Source organism: Taudactylus pleione, unplaced genomic scaffold (assembly GCF_031769625.1).
Source record: "Taudactylus pleione unplaced genomic scaffold, aTauple2 ptg000198l, whole genome shotgun sequence".
NCBI classification, from domain to species: domain Eukaryota; kingdom Metazoa; phylum Chordata; class Amphibia; order Anura; family Myobatrachidae; genus Taudactylus; species Taudactylus pleione.
In genome coordinates this window covers 11,839,017-11,856,636 of record NW_028284600.1, presented here as the reverse complement: position 1 = coordinate 11,856,636, position 17,620 = coordinate 11,839,017, and the positions used below count along the sequence as shown (strand labels likewise).

Below are 17,620 nucleotides of genomic sequence, written 5' to 3'. Positions count from 1 at the left end.
ACTTTTAGTAACAGTGACATGTGTAGGCACGGGCATCATACAAAGCACATATGGCAAAGTTATCCAAAAATAATACGGTTTTGGGGTGAAGTACATGATCTAATTTATAAAACAAAAATTTGTCCAGTTTCAACAAACTGAAAAAATATCATGGCTAATAAACATATTTTAAGCAGGGGATGTAGTCACAATGTCAACACACTAAAGTAGGGTTACACTTTGGGTTAGGCTGCAATTAGGGTCAAGGTTATTTCAGAAGTTAACATTCAAAACTGTGAATATAATGAACAGATCGACATGTCAGAATTGACATACTGTACTAAACTTGTGCTGACATCCTGAATAACAACATTCAGGCCATGTGGACATTGGGGTGTTAAAATAATGAATGTTGATATTCTGAATATCAACATTTCATACCACACCCCTAAGCACCACAAATTGGTTACATTTGTTTTTGTCACCATATATCAAATTCTCCCTCCTGTTGCCACCATATATCTAACTCTCCCTTCTCTTATCACCATATATCTAACTCTCCCTGCTCTTATCACCATATATCTAACTCTCCCTCCTCTTATCACCATATATCATTCCCTCCCTTCTCTCGTCACCATATATCTAACTCTCCATGCTCTTATCACCATATATCATCCCCTCCCTTCTCTCGTCACCGTATATCTAACTCTCCCTTCTCTTATCACCATATATCATCCCCTCCCTTCTCTCGTCACCATATATCTAACGCTCCCTTCTCTTATCACCAGATATCATCCCCTCCCTACTCTAGTCACCGTATATCTAACTCTCCCTTCTCTTATAACCATATATCACCCCCTCCCTTCTCTCATCACCATAGACCTAACTCTCCCTCCTGTTGCCACCATATATCATCCTCTCCCTCTTGTTGCCACCATATATCACCCCTCCCTTCTCTTTATCACTATATATCATCCCCTCCCTTCTCTTATCACCATATATCTAACTCTCCCTTCTCTTATCACCATATATCATCCCCTCCCTTCTCTTGTCACCATATATCTGATTCTCCCTTCACTTATCACCATATATCATCCCCTCCCTTCTCTCGTCACCATATATCTAACTCTCCCTTCTCTTATCACCATATATCATCGCCTCCCTTCTCTCCTCACCATATATCATCCCCTCCCTTCTCTCGTCACCATATATCTAACTCTCCCTTCTCTTATCACCATATATCATCCCCTCCCTTCTCTCGTCACCGTATATCTAACTCTCCCTTCTCTTATCACCAAATATCATCCCCTCCCTTCTCTCGTCACTGTATATCTAACTCTCCATTCTCATCACCATATATCATCCCCTCCTTTCTCTTATCACCATATACCATCACCTCCCTTCTCTTATCACCATATATCACCCCCTCCCTTCTCTCATCACCATATATCTAACTCTCCCTCCTGTTGCCACCATATATCATCCTCTCCCTCTTGTTGCCACCATATATCACCCCCTCCTTTCTTTCATCACCATATATCACCCCCTCCCTTCTCTCGTCACCATATATTACCCTCTCCCTTCCCTCATCACCATATTTCAAACTCTCCCTTCTCTCATCACCATATATCACCCTCTCCCTCCTGTTGCCACCATATATCATCCCCTCCCTTCTCTCGTCACCATACTGTATATCAAAACTCTCCCTTCTCTCATCACCATATATCAAACTTTCCCTTCTGTTGCCGCCACATGTCATACTCTCACTTCTCATATCACCACATATCATACTCTCCCTTCTCATATCACCACATATCATCCCCTCCCTTCTCTTGTTACCATATATCTGATTCTCCCTTCTCTTATCACCATATATCATCCCCTCCCTTCTCTCGTCACCATATATCTAACTCTCCCTTCTCTTATCACCATATATCATCGCCTCCCTTCTCTTGTCACCATATATCTGACTCTCCCTTCTCTTACCACCATATATCATCCCCTCCCTTCTCTCATCACCATATATCTAACTCTCCCTTCTCTTATCACCATATATCATCCCCTCCCTTCTCTCGTCACCGTATATCTAACTCTCCCTTCTCTTATCACCATATATCATCTTCTCCCTTCTCTCGTCACTGTATATCTAACTCTCCGTTCTCATCACCATATATCATCCCCTCCTTTCTCTTATCACCATATATCATCCCCTCCTTTCTCTTATCACCATATATCACCCCTCCCTTCTCTCATCACCATATATCTAACTCTCCCTCCTGTTGCCACCATATATCATCCTCTCCCTCTTGTTGCCACCATATATCGACCCCTCCCTTCTTTCGTCACCATACATCACCCCCTCCCTTCTCTCGTCACCATATATCACCCTCTCCCTTCCCTCATCACCATATATCTAACTCTCCCTTCTCTTAACACCATATATCATCCCCTCCCTTCTCTCGTCACCGTATATCTAACTCTCCCTTCTCTTATCACCATAGATCTAACTCTCCCTTCTCTTATAGCCATATATCTAACTCTCCCTTCTCTTATCACCATATATCATCCCCTCCATTCTCTCGTCACTGTATATCTAACTCTCCGTTCTCATCACCATATATCATCCCCTTCTTTCTCTTATCACCATATATCATCCCCTCCTTTCTCTTATCACCATATATCACCCCCTCCCTTCTCTCATCACTATATATCTAACTCTCCCTCCTGTTGCCACCATATATCATCCCCTCCCTTCTCTTATCACCACATATCATCCCCTCCCTTCTCTAGTCACTGTATATCTAACTCTCCCTTCTCTTATCACCATATATCTCCCCCTCCCTTCTCTCATCACCATATATCTAACTCTCCCTTCTCTTATCACCATATATCATCCCCTCCCTTCTCTCGTCACCGTATATCTAACTCTCCCTTCTCTTATCACCGTATATCACCCCTTCCCTTCTCTCATCACCATATATCTAACTCTCCCTCCTGTTGCCACCATATATCATCCTCTCCCTCTTGTTGCCACCATATATCACCCCCTCCCTTCTCTTTATCACTATATATCATCCCCTCCCTTCTCATCACCATATGTCTAACTCTCCCTTCTCTTATCACCATATATCACCCCCTCCCTTCTCTCGTCACCATATATCTGACTCTCCCTTCTCTTATCACCATATATCATGCCCTCCCTTCTCTCGTCACCATATATCTAACTCTCCCTTCTCTTATCACCATATATTATGCCCTCCCTTCTCTCGTCACCGTATATCTAACTCTCCCTTCTCTTATCACCATATATCATCCCCTCCCTTCTCTCGTCACCGTATATCTAACTCTCCCTTCTCTTATCACCATATATCATCCCCTCCCTTCTCTCGTCACCGTATATCTAACTCTCCGTTCTCATCACCATATATCATCCCCTCCTTTCTCTTATCACCATATATCATCCCCTCCTTTCTCTAATCACCATATATCATCCCCTCCTTTCTCTTATCACCATATATCATCCCCTCCTTTCTCTTATCACCATATATCACCCCTCCCTTCTCTCATCACCATATATCTAACTCTCCCTCCTGTTGCCACCATATATCATCCTCTCCCTCTTGTTGCCACCATATATCACCCCCTCCCTTCTTTCGTCACCATATATCACCTCCTCCCTTATCTCGTCACCAAATATCACCCTCTCCCTTCCCTCATCACCATATTTCAAACTCTCCCTTCTCTCATCACCATATATCACCCTCTCCCTCCTTTTGCCACCATATATCATCCCCTCCCTTCTCTCGTCACCGTATATCTAACTCTCCGTTCTCATCACCATATATCATCCCCTCCTTCTCTTATCACCATATATCATCCCCTCCTTTCTCTTATCACCATATATCACCCCCTCCCTTCTCTCATCACCATATATCTAACTCTCCCTCCTGTTGCCACCATATATCATCCTCTCCCTCTTGTTGCCACCATATATCACCCCCTCCTTTCTTTCGTCACCATATATCACCCCCTCCCTTCTCTCATCACCAAATATCACCCTCTCCCTTCCCTCATCACCATATTTCAAACTCTCCCTTCTCTCATCACCATATATCACCCTCTCCCTCCTGTTGCCACCGTATATCATCCCCTCCCTTCTCTTGTCACCATACTGTATATCAAAACTCTCCCTTCTCTCATCACCATATATCAAACTTTCCCTTCTGTTGCCACCACATGTCATACTCTCCCTTCTCATATCACCACATATCATACTCTCCCTCCTGTTGTCTCCATATATCATTCTCCTTCATCCAAGATTCAGTGCATCCATCATTTTAAATAATTTCCTTCAATACATAACAATTATGAAGCATGTTGATTAAGAACAATGAGAGTTGGTCCTATCTAATGGAGTACTGCTAACATATTCAGAAAAATATTCCTTTGGGGCATGGCAATGATTAATCCCCAACCCTGATAAATGTATTACATTAACCATATTGTCATTAAATAAAACTTAAATCGTGTTTATAGAATAGACAAAGACAATGAATTTACTCTTCTAGAGATCATTTCAGCCAATTGTAAACTCCAACATTTGTCGGTGTTACTTCAAGAGAGATAATGTCAAGGTCAAAAATTGCATGACTTGTTCTCATGGTCATATAAACCATATAACCTGCATTCTATTAATTACAGCAAAACTTTTTTTTTTACCTGTTACAGTGACCTCTGCCGTCTGAGATCCCAGTACCACATCTTCAGGAACGTCCACTGGAATTATCTCTGGAGCGTCTAAAGAAGATTATCCAATGTTAGTAGGAATTTGAGGGATACACTCAGAGTGTGGTATTGGCATCTTGAACAGAAGAGGATGGGCACAAATTGTGCATTTAATGGTAGAGAATCAGCCTAAGGGCCAGTATATGGGTCTCCAGGCTGTGGCATTACACCCCAGTCGGTTTGGGTCCGGTGCTGTTTTTAAATATTGGGGGACCACTACGCATTTTTCCCCCTATATTTAAAACCAGGACTGGCCCTGCAGCCAGGTGCTGGTTCCTAAATTATGGTGGAACCCTACTTGTTTTGTTCCCCATAATTTCTGGAACCAGGACTGGCTGACCAGTCCAGGGCTGGTTATGCTTTTGGGGAGGGACTCCATGTAATTTTTTTTTTTTAAATTAACCATTAAAAAACACTTTTCAATAACAAACATACACAAATCACACTGATTTGTGTATGTTTGCTGGAATTTTGCAGCTCAGGAGGTGGTGCATTTGAAACTTCTATTGACGCTCAGATTTTCAAGTAAAAATGGTCAAATATAGCAAAACGAATAATAATGGTAAATTCCCTATTTAGGCTGAAATGAATAAAAAGTACTTCTGATTTGAGCCGATGGTGAATTAATTTCTAGTGAAAAAAATGGCCGAATTTGCGGCATTAAACCACCCGAATTAACCCCAAAGATGACTAAATCACCCGAGTTTAATTATAGTAAATTCCCGATTATGGAAAACGTGATATTTTCACCCAAGATAGCAATCTCGGAGCAACATGAATGATAATAAATTTACCCCTTAGCCTCTATTTGCACAAGATGCGACACGCATGCACCTACTTGGGACTTTGGACACATTATGGCACCTGCACACAACGAGGGTTAAGCAATAATGTCCTATTTATTGAAACCGATGGCATTTCAATTAGATTGCAGTTAAAATTAAAGTTAGAAGGCTGAACCAGTCTTACAACTGATTGCAGCTTTAAATTTAACGTCAATCTTGCTGAAATTCCGCTGGTTCCGAGAAATAGGAAACTATAATCTTATAACCGTTGCACAGCCAGTTCCAATTCAGGAGATGCGGTTATTTTCACAGATGCATCGACTCATAATCACATCCGATACCTCTTTTCAGCTGTGGCCGATTGATGCTCTTTTATTGATTACTTTGTACAGTATTTATATTGGGCCTGACTTCTAAAGTTTAGGTTTACTTGTTTTATTTGCTGTTGCCAACGTTTTTTTCCCTTTGGATCACTAACATCGGCATCCAAACCCAGCTGTCTAACAGTTTTTTTTCTGTACTTCACATAGACCTATTTGAGACCCAAAGTCACATACCGAAAGCACATAGGAGCAAGCTGCGTGTGTTCTCCACCGGCAGTCCATTTGGCTGTGGACAACAGAAAATTCAACTTCATTTCTATGTTGCCATATCACTGTACAGCGTCATCATATCATAGACAGATCTGCGGTCTCATATCACTGCACAGAGATTCTATATAAGTCCCTTAGGTTCCCCATGTCACTGCGTAAGTATTACAGTCGGCCATGTAGATGTGGCTATAAAGTCTTATGTGCAATGTACCCATAGTGGGTGTTCTCTTTAGGCACCTTGAAATTAATCTCAAAGTCCCTTATGCATTGATTAAACCAAAATTAGTGGGTTTATTTAGTAACATGGTGCATAGAACTGTGATGCGTTGTTACCAGGGCAGTTTCTTTCAAGAGTCAAAGTGAGATCCTCATCATAGGTGTATACATCATACTCATTGTGTCTCTTGGTACCCAACCTGCTTCTGTTTCCTCTCCCACATTTTCTGGCACTGGCCGTGCTCGCCTCTACAGCACATTGCAGAAAGAGTCACAGTTACCAGCTCTCTTTCATGGAATTAGTGTCCTGGGTAGGTTACAGTCATCATTAATAAGGGTCGATCCAATTACCGGGGATGGGTACAAGTTGTTCGTCCTCGGGGGTCTGGATTTACACTGGACTCTCACATTTTTTGCTCAAAAAACCTGCAAGTCCGGAGGTACAGTACATACAAGGCAGAGTCAGCTCAGCAAAATACAGCCAGGGCCGTATTAAGAGAGAGGAGTCTCCGTCCGGGGCCCCCTACTACCTACCGGCAGCCGGCAGCGCACTGAGCGGGTCTCCGGGGAAATGGCATGGCAGCCATTTTCCCAGTGATTTCCCTACTGCGCATGCACAAAACCCTGGGAAAATGGTTGTCTCACTATTTTCCCAGTGATTTGTGCAGTGCTGCTGCCACCAATGCAGGACTCTGGAGATGTATTAAATAAATGAGTGTGCGGTGTGGGCCCCCTTAGATTCAAGGGGCCGTGTGCACTGCTCCTCCTGCACCCATTATAGATACGAGCCTGCATACAGCATAAATAAATTTATACATTCAACTCTAAATGAATTTCATCAACACATGGAAACAACTCGGGCAGAAATGTAAAATAAGCAAATGTAAAACTGTGCAGGGTTTTATGACACCAGAAATGTTATTTTATGTTACCTCAACTATAAGGCGCCTCTGTACTATATCTGACTGTCCTTTGCCAGGCACTATAGGCGTTTGTCCATCGCAGAGGTCAGTAGTGTCCAGAGCCTCTGTGCCAATGGTAATATCAATAGTTCCTATCATGGGGAGATAAATAACATAAGAAAAGGAAATGTACGCATTGTGAGCATGGACTGTCCATGCTGCCAGTAACAATTAGAGTGCTCATGTGTCCCATATATTGTGGTAAAAATAAAAAAAAACACCTGGAAGTAAAATTAAGTGCTATTAGACTAACAACACAGAAAAAAGGGATTTGCCCTCCAGCACCCTGTAGCAAAATCAACAAAAAATACTTAAATCCTATATGATAATAGAGATTCAGAGGTATTAGTTTCATACATTTGCAAATATATGAATAAGCGCCAGGCCAATCGTCAAGGCTCCTTTATACTCCTCTATACTGGTCTAAACAATTAGAGAAGTGATATAATATTCTATGTGAATTAAGTGGTGAGTTGGCTCTCAGCTCATATATGTGCTGTTATCATGCAGTACACCAATTTGTAATTATATGACCCAGAGTGGGTGCTACTATTATGTAGCAATAATTATTTTGGGGTGAGCATTTGGGACTGGGGCCCCTGGACTTGTTCTGGCTGGACCTTTCTCAGGGCATTGCCACTTAATTCACATAGAATATTATATCACTTCTCTAATTGTTTGTTTATTATTTATGTCATTTTAATTCTTTCACATTTCATTAACACTTATTGATGTATCCTTACACATCTATTCTTTACACTTCACTATCACCTTTTTTCCCCTTTTCGTGTGATGCCCTGGGGATGGTCCTTGGCTGGAATATTTTGAGGTGCCTTGCTTCTCGGACGTGAACCCCTGAATGTTAGGGATGCCAGTATAGAGGAGCCTTGACGATTGGCCTGGCTCTTATTCATACATTTGCAAATGTATGTAACTAATACCTCTGAATCTCTATTATCATGTAGGATTTTAGTATTTTTTGTTGATTTTGCTACAGTGTGCTGGAGGGCAAATCCCTTTTTTCTGTGCTCAGTGTAAACCCCGACCTTTACAAGCACCTGTGGTATGTCATTAGGCTGATATGAGCAACCACTATATTTTTTGTTTGCAGACTAACAACACAGTTTACACTAGTGCTGGGTACACACTGGCCGACATATCGTCCATTGAACTGAACGGCTGATATATATCGCGCATGCGTCTGCCACTGTGTACAGACAATAGGTCTGTGAAGTTGAATGATGTCATTCACAGACATACTGCACTGGCTGTGCAGCACAGCTGGTGGCAGATATATCTGTATATTGTGCTGTCTGTACGGGCGGTCACACGACTGTACACTTGCTGCACAGGCCGCCGGTGAATGACATCACAACTGGGTGGGCACATGTAAATGCCCATCCAGTTGTGACGTCAGTCACAACAAACTGGGCCGACGATTGGTAAGTGTGTACACACACTTACCAATCATCAGATAGGATGGCGGATTAGCTAGACGGTTGTTTAGTCGTCCTATTGTGTAAATTGAACAGTGAATGCGCTAAAAGGGGTACTGTTAGATTATATGCCTTATAATGAGACTCACTGATAGTCTATGTCCTGGTGTAAACCACCTGATACGTCAAACAATTGCTGCAATGTTGTAATGTTACAATGCTGTAGGGTGGATGTTCTTTAAATGGATTAGTCCTGGTATACAAAGTCAATGTGCAAAAACTGTAGGCTGAGTGTTCATCCCGATCACAATGTCCTCTTAAGTCTCACAGGATATTTGCACAGTGTATAAAGTAATTGTACCTCCCTTATATGTCCTTTGATAATTACAGTATGCTGATACAGCTGTGCATGTGTACTCCGTCTCTCCACCTCAGCTTAAGGCTGGGGATATTAGCATAATTCATGATGATAAGAAATTACATAAGAAAGCTAACAGTAGCTCTTGACAGCCTGGCTTGTGCTGCATTATACGAGGGGGACCTTGATCCAGCCAGAGGGGAACCAGCACCTCACGTCAGTGCAGGCTAGTCCCTCTGAAATAACCCTCACTCCCTTGATGTGGGGCTTAAACACCTGGAGTGCCCAATAAAATAAATAAACATACAAACACAATAACAAATAAATATATAGAAAGAGTTAATCTCATGCAGTCACCTACTTACCCATTTTTGAGGGTTTTACGGCCCAGGTAAAAGTGTAGGTGGGGTCATTGCACAGACAGGCAGTGTAGGAGCAATCAGCACATGGCTCTTGCTGAAAATCTTCTGATTCATACAGAGTGGTCTGGACCTGAAGCAGAATTATTATTATACGTTCTTTATATGGCACCACAACGTGCAGGACGGACAAGGTTTACAAACATTGCTGCAGAAGCAGTCATAGTACCCAAATGAGCAGCAGGGCTTTTGATTCAAAGGTTTGGTGTCATTGTAGGCAGTGAATAGGAGAGGATAGTATAAGTGAGGGAAAGAAAAGCACATGAGAAAAGAGGGCCCTGCTTGTGAAAGCTTACAATATAAAGAAGAGTGGTAGACAGACAGGGGTGACACAAAGGGGAGAGACAGTGAGTGAGGACTATGGAGCTGTGGGTTAAGATGAGACCTGGAAGGCATTGATAAAGAAGTGGGTCTTGAGAGTCTATTTGAAGATTTGTAGAGAGGTGGAGAGTCTGATAGAGAGAGGGAGAGAGTTACAGTTGTGGGGAGCAGCACAGGCAAAATCTTGGAGGAGGGAGTGGAAGGAAGTAATCAGTTGGGAGGAGAGGCGTTATGCATTTGTGGGAGGAATGGGCAGGCATGAGTGTGAAGGGAGATGAGATCGGAGATGTGAATAGGAGAGGATTGGGTTAGAGCTTTGTAAGTGAGTGTGAGGAGTTTCAATTTGGTTCTGATGGGCAAGGGGAGCCACAATGTAGGGCCTGAAGGAGAGAGGAGTCAGACCGTCTTTCCGCAGACGCAGTATGTTTGGAGAGGAAGATGAAGTGGACAGAAGCAGTGTGTCACAAACTCTCGGACGGATTGTGGATGCCGGCAGTATTTAGGGAATTGGCTAGACCTATGCCTGAGGCGCAGAGTCTAATGTGCCGGCGGTATTCACCAGGGACCCTCGCAAGAAGGTTTGGACTTGGCTGAGTCCGACACACAGGTCACGGCCCTCAGGTTAGGTTCCCCTATACAAGTGCTGGTGAGTACAGGATGTTATGCAGAAGAATATTGTAGTCGACAGGCCGAGTCAATACCAAACAGATGAAACGGTACCAAGGAGCAGACGTAGATGGGTCACAGGGAGTAGCCGAGGTCAGAACCAGATATCAAGAGCAGGGATCAGGTGAAATCAGAGTTATGAACAAGCCAAGGTCAAGATCAGGATAACAGGTGAGTACTTGGAACGCTGGAGTATGATGTGGAGCCTATACTCTGGCACAGGACTGTTCCCAGCAACTTCCTTTTAAAGGCAGGGCTAGCATAGACGCCACTGGTGACATCATCACAAGTAGTGCACTAGCCCTTTAAATCTTCTGCAGAACGGCGCGCACGCCCCTAGGGGAGCAGCGGCCACTTGCACACAGCCGCAACAGCAGGATCCGGAAGCAGCCAGAGCTGGGATCTCCCTGCTGCTGTCCGCCGAGGGAAGGGACAGAGAGCCGGAGGAGGCTCTGTCGGCAGTGGGAGCCGGGTTCTCCCCGCCTGCTGCCCTCTGGAAAACCAGTGTTGCCGGACCCAATAAGAGATGACCGGGAGATGACCTCTCTCCACTCCAGACTGGAGTGGAGAGAGGTAGGATACAGGGAATCCAGATAAGAGGAGGTTACAGTAGTCCAGTCAGGCGATGACCAGTGAGTGGATGAGGGTCATAGTTGCCTCCATGGAGAAAGGGTCTGATCCTGGTGATATTTTTGAGATGGAAAAGGCGGGGCTGTTAAAAGGTACTAAATCTTTGGTTAGAAGAAGAGGGAGAAGTCAAGGACAGCTCCAAGAAATCGCACTTGTGGGATAGAGAATATGGTGATGCTATCAATAGATTATAAAATTGAGGATAGTGAGGTTATTCAGAAGGGTGTGAAGTATAATCATTAAGCTGCATTGGGATACAATGTTAGGTCATATCTTCCTTCTAATAAAAATATATGGGGTGATTCAGCAAAGGACGCAGTTGCTATCGTAGCTGCTAACATGATGGCTGTAATGTGGTAATGCAGCAGGAGGCGTTACGCCTCCTTCATGCATTACTGATCCGAGCTGCATCGGATCATCTGCATGTCCATTGGCCGGATGAGTGACCATGGGGATCACACAAGTCGGCCATCGCAGATGAGTAAAAGAGGCCAATAAATCTCTGTCAGCCAACAGAGATCCTGGCCTCTCCTTTCCCCTCCAATGGTGGCGGCACACCTCCATTTGGGAAATGGAGGCCGTCACCATCCCCTCCTCACCCAGAAACAGCAGCAGACTATCACTCACTGACAGTCTGCTGTTGAACTGCATGCGGGATCGCAGACCCATTCTGCACATGCGCAGAACAAGTCCTGTGCAGATTCCCGATAATTGGGAATCTGCATGCGACTGTGTATCTTCGTCTTCTGCTGAATAACCCCCCTAGTATCATTGATCTGATCTAAAAGAGCATTAACTGTAACATATGTAAGTAACATCAATAAGCAACGGGAGAAGCAAAGTTAAAAGAAAGACAATAACACAAATTCATTCAGAAACCAAATGCCAGACCTACTTGTGCCCTACAGTATATAACTGTCATACTGTATTTCTTTGCAATATAATTGCATATAATAAAGATAAGTTCTCGTGAGCCCTACACCCATAATCTGCACCTTCTGCCTGGTCTGCAAGTCTCCAACACCAGCATTTGTAACCCTGTTTTAAGCATCGGTACCTCAGGCTTGCTCCATGTTTATATGTACCCTGTTTTGTCCCCATCCCTCCTCTGTATCCCCCCCCCATATTGCACAACTTATTACTCTGTTTATTGTGTATTTTGTAGTTGTTCTGCCTGACTATGTAACTTATTGCTTCTTACTTCTGACTGTATTTATTGATTCAAATTAAAACTAAATATATGGTACTAACAATAATATGGCAGTGCATTCCAAAGGATTTTAAAGTCTGAGTTTCTGTTATTGCTATGTTTGCTAACCCTCTTTAAGGCATTGAGAACTAAAGGATGTGGTCTGTTTCTTTTTTACTGTGACCTGCTTTATTTGGTTGCACTTTGACCGAGCACCTACAGTATAACTTGCATTTAAGTTCATCTTATCTTAACATTTCTAAGACAGAGCCACTGAGACATCTTCTAGGTCCCAGTGCTATAGAAGGGGGCATGGCCTAGCATGTGGCAAGGGCAGGCACTGAAAATGAATGCTTGCAATGATTATGCACACCTCCGCAAAGTGTTGGCGCGCCAAGTTGGGGTGAGTTTTGCTCTGCCCCCATAGCTGACTCAGGCTTCCGCCACTCCCCCGACGAGCCCTAGCATGGCTAATCTGTACCCACCCGCAACCCCTCTCAATACCCCTGCTCTAAATATGTGTGGGGACAATCACTGTAATAGAGGCCACAGACAGGGCTGCCATCAGAAATTGTGGGGCCCGGTACTAACAAAATAGGCAGGGCCCCCCTCCCCTACCAGGGGATGGGGCAGAGGTGGGCGGAGCTACATCCACCCACACCCCCGGAAGCACATAGAACATCCAAACAGCAGGATCCACTTAAAAAGTCAGAAGGAAGGGGACTAGGGGGGAGACAGGGAAGGGTGGGTGGCTGGACTGGGATTAGGGCAGGGAAGGTTGTCTGGACTAGGGAGAAGGGCAGGGAATGGTGGCTGAACTTGTGGGGGAGACAGGGCAGGGAAGACTGGTTGGAAAAGGGGGGGGGGCAGTGCAGGGAAGGCTGGCTGGAACAGGTGGTAGAGACTGGCTGGAACAAGGGGTGAAAAGGGCAGGGAAGGCTGGCTGGAACAGGGGGGGAAGGGCAGGTAAGGCTGGTTGGACTGAGGGGGGAGCACAGGGCAAGGTCAGGGACTATGTAGTACCTCTTTTAGTTGTTTCTTTCTTCAGCTGGCTGCGCTGAGAGTTGCTAACAAGAGGAAGGATCTGAGGGCCTGATTCAGACTCGGTTGCAAGCGCTGTGCGCTCGCAACCGGGTCGATGGTAGGCTAGTGCGCATGCGCATGACGGAGCCGGCTCCATCGTGCGCATACGCGAGACCCGGATAGCGATGGGCAATCCGTATCTCCGGGTCTCGTACCAAAGGGGGCGTGCTGTTGATGTTGAGTCACCCTATAGAAGCCTATGGGCTTCTTACCATACCCTGCTCCCGACGGTTCGCCGCCGCCCCGATGTTGCCCAGCGCTATCCCCCACTCACCTGCTGTCCATGGTCGCCGGCCCGCGCTCCTCCTGGGTCTTACGCCTCCTCTTCCTCCTCCTATTCTTCTTCCGGGTGCAGGGAGGAGGGGGCAGGGTCCCACAGAGACCCCGTCACCCGGCGTCGGCTGCTTCACAAAGGGCAGCTCTTATCTCAAGAGCTGCCCTTTGCGATACTAATCGCACATGTTAGTACATATGTGATTAGTAAGGTTGCGGTGACTGGTGGAATGGTCACCGCAACCTTAGTACATCCCGGCCTTTATGTCCCAAACATACCGTCCCCAGTGAGTTCTCCTTTCCCCTTACACCTTGGGCCTGATTCTGATCTGCGGCAATCCTTGCATCTCTTACCACAGTCACAACTACAACTTTATGCAAATGCTGCTACAAAGCTCTTAATTGGTGTAAATCCGTGCATCCAAATGTACAAGGACAGAGATGCCCACTGTCAGCTTCTATAGAAGCTGCATTACCGCCTAGTGTAATATAAAACGCACCACCGGTCGCATCATCGGAACTTGCACCCGCCCTATTGCAGGTGCAGTTTCTAGGTCTGAGTATGACCTCCTATGTGAGTGGATGAGCCTGTCCGTATGCAGCCGCTTGCAGTGATACACCTGTGAGACTCCCATAATACGCTACTTCTGTGTGTGTCTAATTAGCCACACCCCTGTTACGTGCCAGTCACTGCCCTGGACCGCTACAAAATATTTCAGAGACTATGGGGTATATATATATTACTAAAGGACGATTTCAATAGATTTGAATCGATTTTAAATCGCTGTTGTGTTTCCTGGGCTAAATCACACATTTACTAACACTTAAAAAAAACAAATAAAAAAATTGTCAGTTAGTAAATGTGTGATTTAGCCCCAGAAAATATGAGATATGGTAGGAACTTACCCTTGTTATCTCTATTTCTACGAAGTCCATAGGGTTCCACAGGATACCTTGGGGTATAGGCGATGGCGGCAGACATCCAGGCACCACAGAGTTAAATTTTCAGCCTCCCAGGATGCACTGGGGTCCCTCTCCTATACCCCGCCCCCGAGCCTCAGGCCACTCAGTTTCGTAACAAGCCATAAGCCGGAGCAGGAGCAAAAAAGAGAGAGAAGACAGTCTGGAACACACAAGAATCACATTATCACCAGAAGGAGACGGAGAAACCGGGGACCAGATCAAAGCCCATCTGCAGTACAGGTGCGACTGGGCGGGAGTCCTGTGGAACCCTATGGACTTCGTACAAATAGAGATAACAGGGTAAGTTCTTACCATATCTCATATTTTCTACTGCAGGGTCCATAGGGTATCCACAGGTTACCTTGGGGATGTCCCAAAGCAGTATCCTTTAAGGGTGGGAATGCTCCTGTGCTGTAAGGAGAATCCACCGCCCGAAGGAAGCATCCTGAGAGGCGAAGGTATCAAAAACATAATACCTTACAAAAATATGGACAGATGACCACGTGGCTGCCAATCACCGCTGAACCGCTGAAGCGCCACGTTGAGCTGCCCACGAAGGACCCACAGACCTAGTGGAAGAGCTTTAATAGAGGATGGAACAGGAAGACCTGTGAATCCATCCTGACAAAGTTAGCGCAGTGGCAGGCCAACCCTTTTTATGGAAACCAGAAAGGACAAAACCGAGAGTCTGATTTCCTAAACGGACTGGTACGGTCAACTTAAATTCTTAGAGCCCGTACCACATCCAAAGAGGCCTCACCAGCAGAAAGGACTGGGGAAGTAAAGGCAGGTACTATAATTTCCTCATTGATGTGGAAACTAGACACCACCGTAGGTAAAAAACCAGGGCAAGTGTGAAGCATTGCCCAGTTCCTAGGAAAGATGAGAAAAAGGGAGGTCTACATAACACAGCCCCCCATTCTGAGATCCTACCGGCCAAATTAATGGCCAGAAGGAAACATTCCTAGCCGTAAGCCATTTGAAATCCACTGAGCCCAGTGGATCAAATGGCGGTCCTCAGAGAGCCCTAAAGACCACAGCCAAATCCCAAGGAGCCACAGGTGGAACAAAGGGATGCTGAATATAATGTACACCCTGCACAAAGGTGCGGACATCAGGAAGAGTAGCAATCCTACGATGAAACCAACAGGGCAGAAACCTGCACCTTAAGGTAAGCAAGGCGAAGACCGGTATCTAAGCCCACCTGTAGGAAAGCCAACACTCTGAATATCCGGAATACCCGAGGAGCATAGCCTGTAGGGCGACACAACTGAAAGAAAGTATGCCATACCGGATGGTAAATTCTTGCAGAAAAAATCTTCCGAGCTCTTAGCATGGACATAGGCCCTGTTAACTATAGAGCTGGAAAAACTCCCAGATCTTAAGAGGGCAGTCTCCACCGCCACACCGTCAAGGACAGACAACCCTGGCCTCACAGGGCTGAAAAGACGAAGCCCCAGACCCCGATGGGACTGTAGCCGATGGCAGACACGCAGACGTAGCTGCTGCCTGTGGGCCCACAGTTGTGTCCAGATGAGGGCCAAACAGGACCTATCCCGTAAAAGGTAAAGAATTCCAAATGGAATCTGCGTCCGCTTTCCAAGAGCGCAACCACAGGGAGCGGCGAGCCGCTACTGCTGCCGAGGAAATTCTGGAAATGAGTAGGCTATATGTAAGACTGTCTCATTATGAACGTGGCTAAGTCTCTGAGAATTTGCCACTATCCACCTGCTCTGCTGGAGAGTCAGTGTGCAGAGATCCAGTTACCTACCCAGCGCTCCATGGCTCTGGCCCCCCAGCACACGGCCATAGCCGGCCTGGAAGCCCCTCCAGCAAGGGAATGATCTGGATTTTAGATATATTTGCACCTTGCAATGTGTAACCTCCTTCAAGGAGGACCTGGAGGGCATGGGCAACGTAGCACTCCTCACTAGGCATGTAACATGAGAATCTACCCGTAAAGGTAACTCCCATTCGGAAAAATAATTATCCGCAAAGGGGTATGCAAAAGGTCAACCATTTTTGAGGCTGGAACCGCTTACCCGGATTTTCCACGCCTCCTCTAAATGATCCACCTGACCAGATAGAGGAATTACAGTGGCAACACCCTTATCCTTAAAGAAGGCATATTTGGATTTAGCCACGGGGGATATGTAATAACCAAAGCCGCACGGACTGCCCGTATAAGGCCAGGTATATAGACTTTAGACCCAGACTACGCCTCCTTTGCACTAAGGGGCTCGTGTCTGAAAAAGTCAATAATGTCACCGTCATCAGACGTCATGTCTTTACCCATCTGAGACACGAAAGGCCGTTTAGAAGGCCGAAATGGGGACTCCCCCTGTAAAACGTCCATCAGGTGCTATACCATTTGGACAATAAATTCACCCACACAGGCTCCTGCGAGACCTGGGGGGGCGAAAAACAGGATACGCTGGGGTACCATCAACTGTCCAGGGACCCCTGCATGTGATGAGACCACCACCCGCTCCGATAACCCCTATGGGGAAATGCAAGGGGTGTTGCCCACAAGGGCTGTAAGCATCTTAGCCAGCCGAGGGCGGTAGTGAGAAAATGGCCACCGAGGAGCAGAGAGGAGGCGGGCCCGGGGGAGGAGCGCTGACACAGCCCGCTCAGACCGCTGTGGAATGGCACTGTGCAGCGGGGGAGACGCCAGCCTGCTATTTACCCCTGGGACGCCGCGCTGTACCGCACATGCTGCGGTCCGCTGTCCCTGGTGGTCTAGTGGAAGGCGCAGGATCAGTACCTGGCCCCACACGCAGCCGGTCCCCAGGGAGCCCCCTGCCTGGGGACCAAAAAGGACTGTGTTACCGGCGGGTGCCCACCGCGGGACCCCGCCACTTACCTTGTCCCCCGTGCATCCAGCCACAGTCCAGGTAGCCGGGGTCACCGCTAGCTGTGACCCCAGCTACCAACCAGCATCCCCGGATCGGTATCGGCG

The 17,620-nt window shown here is 46.0% G+C and overlaps 1 protein-coding gene across 1 annotated transcript in view; it reads right to left on the bottom strand.

The window, feature by feature from the left end:
• Positions 1–17,620, bottom strand: part of LOC148518865 (alpha-2-macroglobulin-like protein 1) — a 101,036-nt gene that overhangs the window by 27,751 nt on the left and 55,665 nt on the right. Inside the window, exons 22-25 of the mRNA XM_088476945.1 lie at positions 9,480–9,606; positions 7,291–7,412; positions 6,107–6,158; positions 4,699–4,776 (exon numbers count right to left, since the gene is read on the bottom strand). Of these exons, the coding sequence (XP_088333071.1) occupies positions 4,699–4,776; positions 6,107–6,158; positions 7,291–7,412; positions 9,480–9,606 (379 nt within the window). The remainder of the gene's footprint in view (positions 1–4,698; positions 4,777–6,106; positions 6,159–7,290; positions 7,413–9,479; positions 9,607–17,620) is intronic.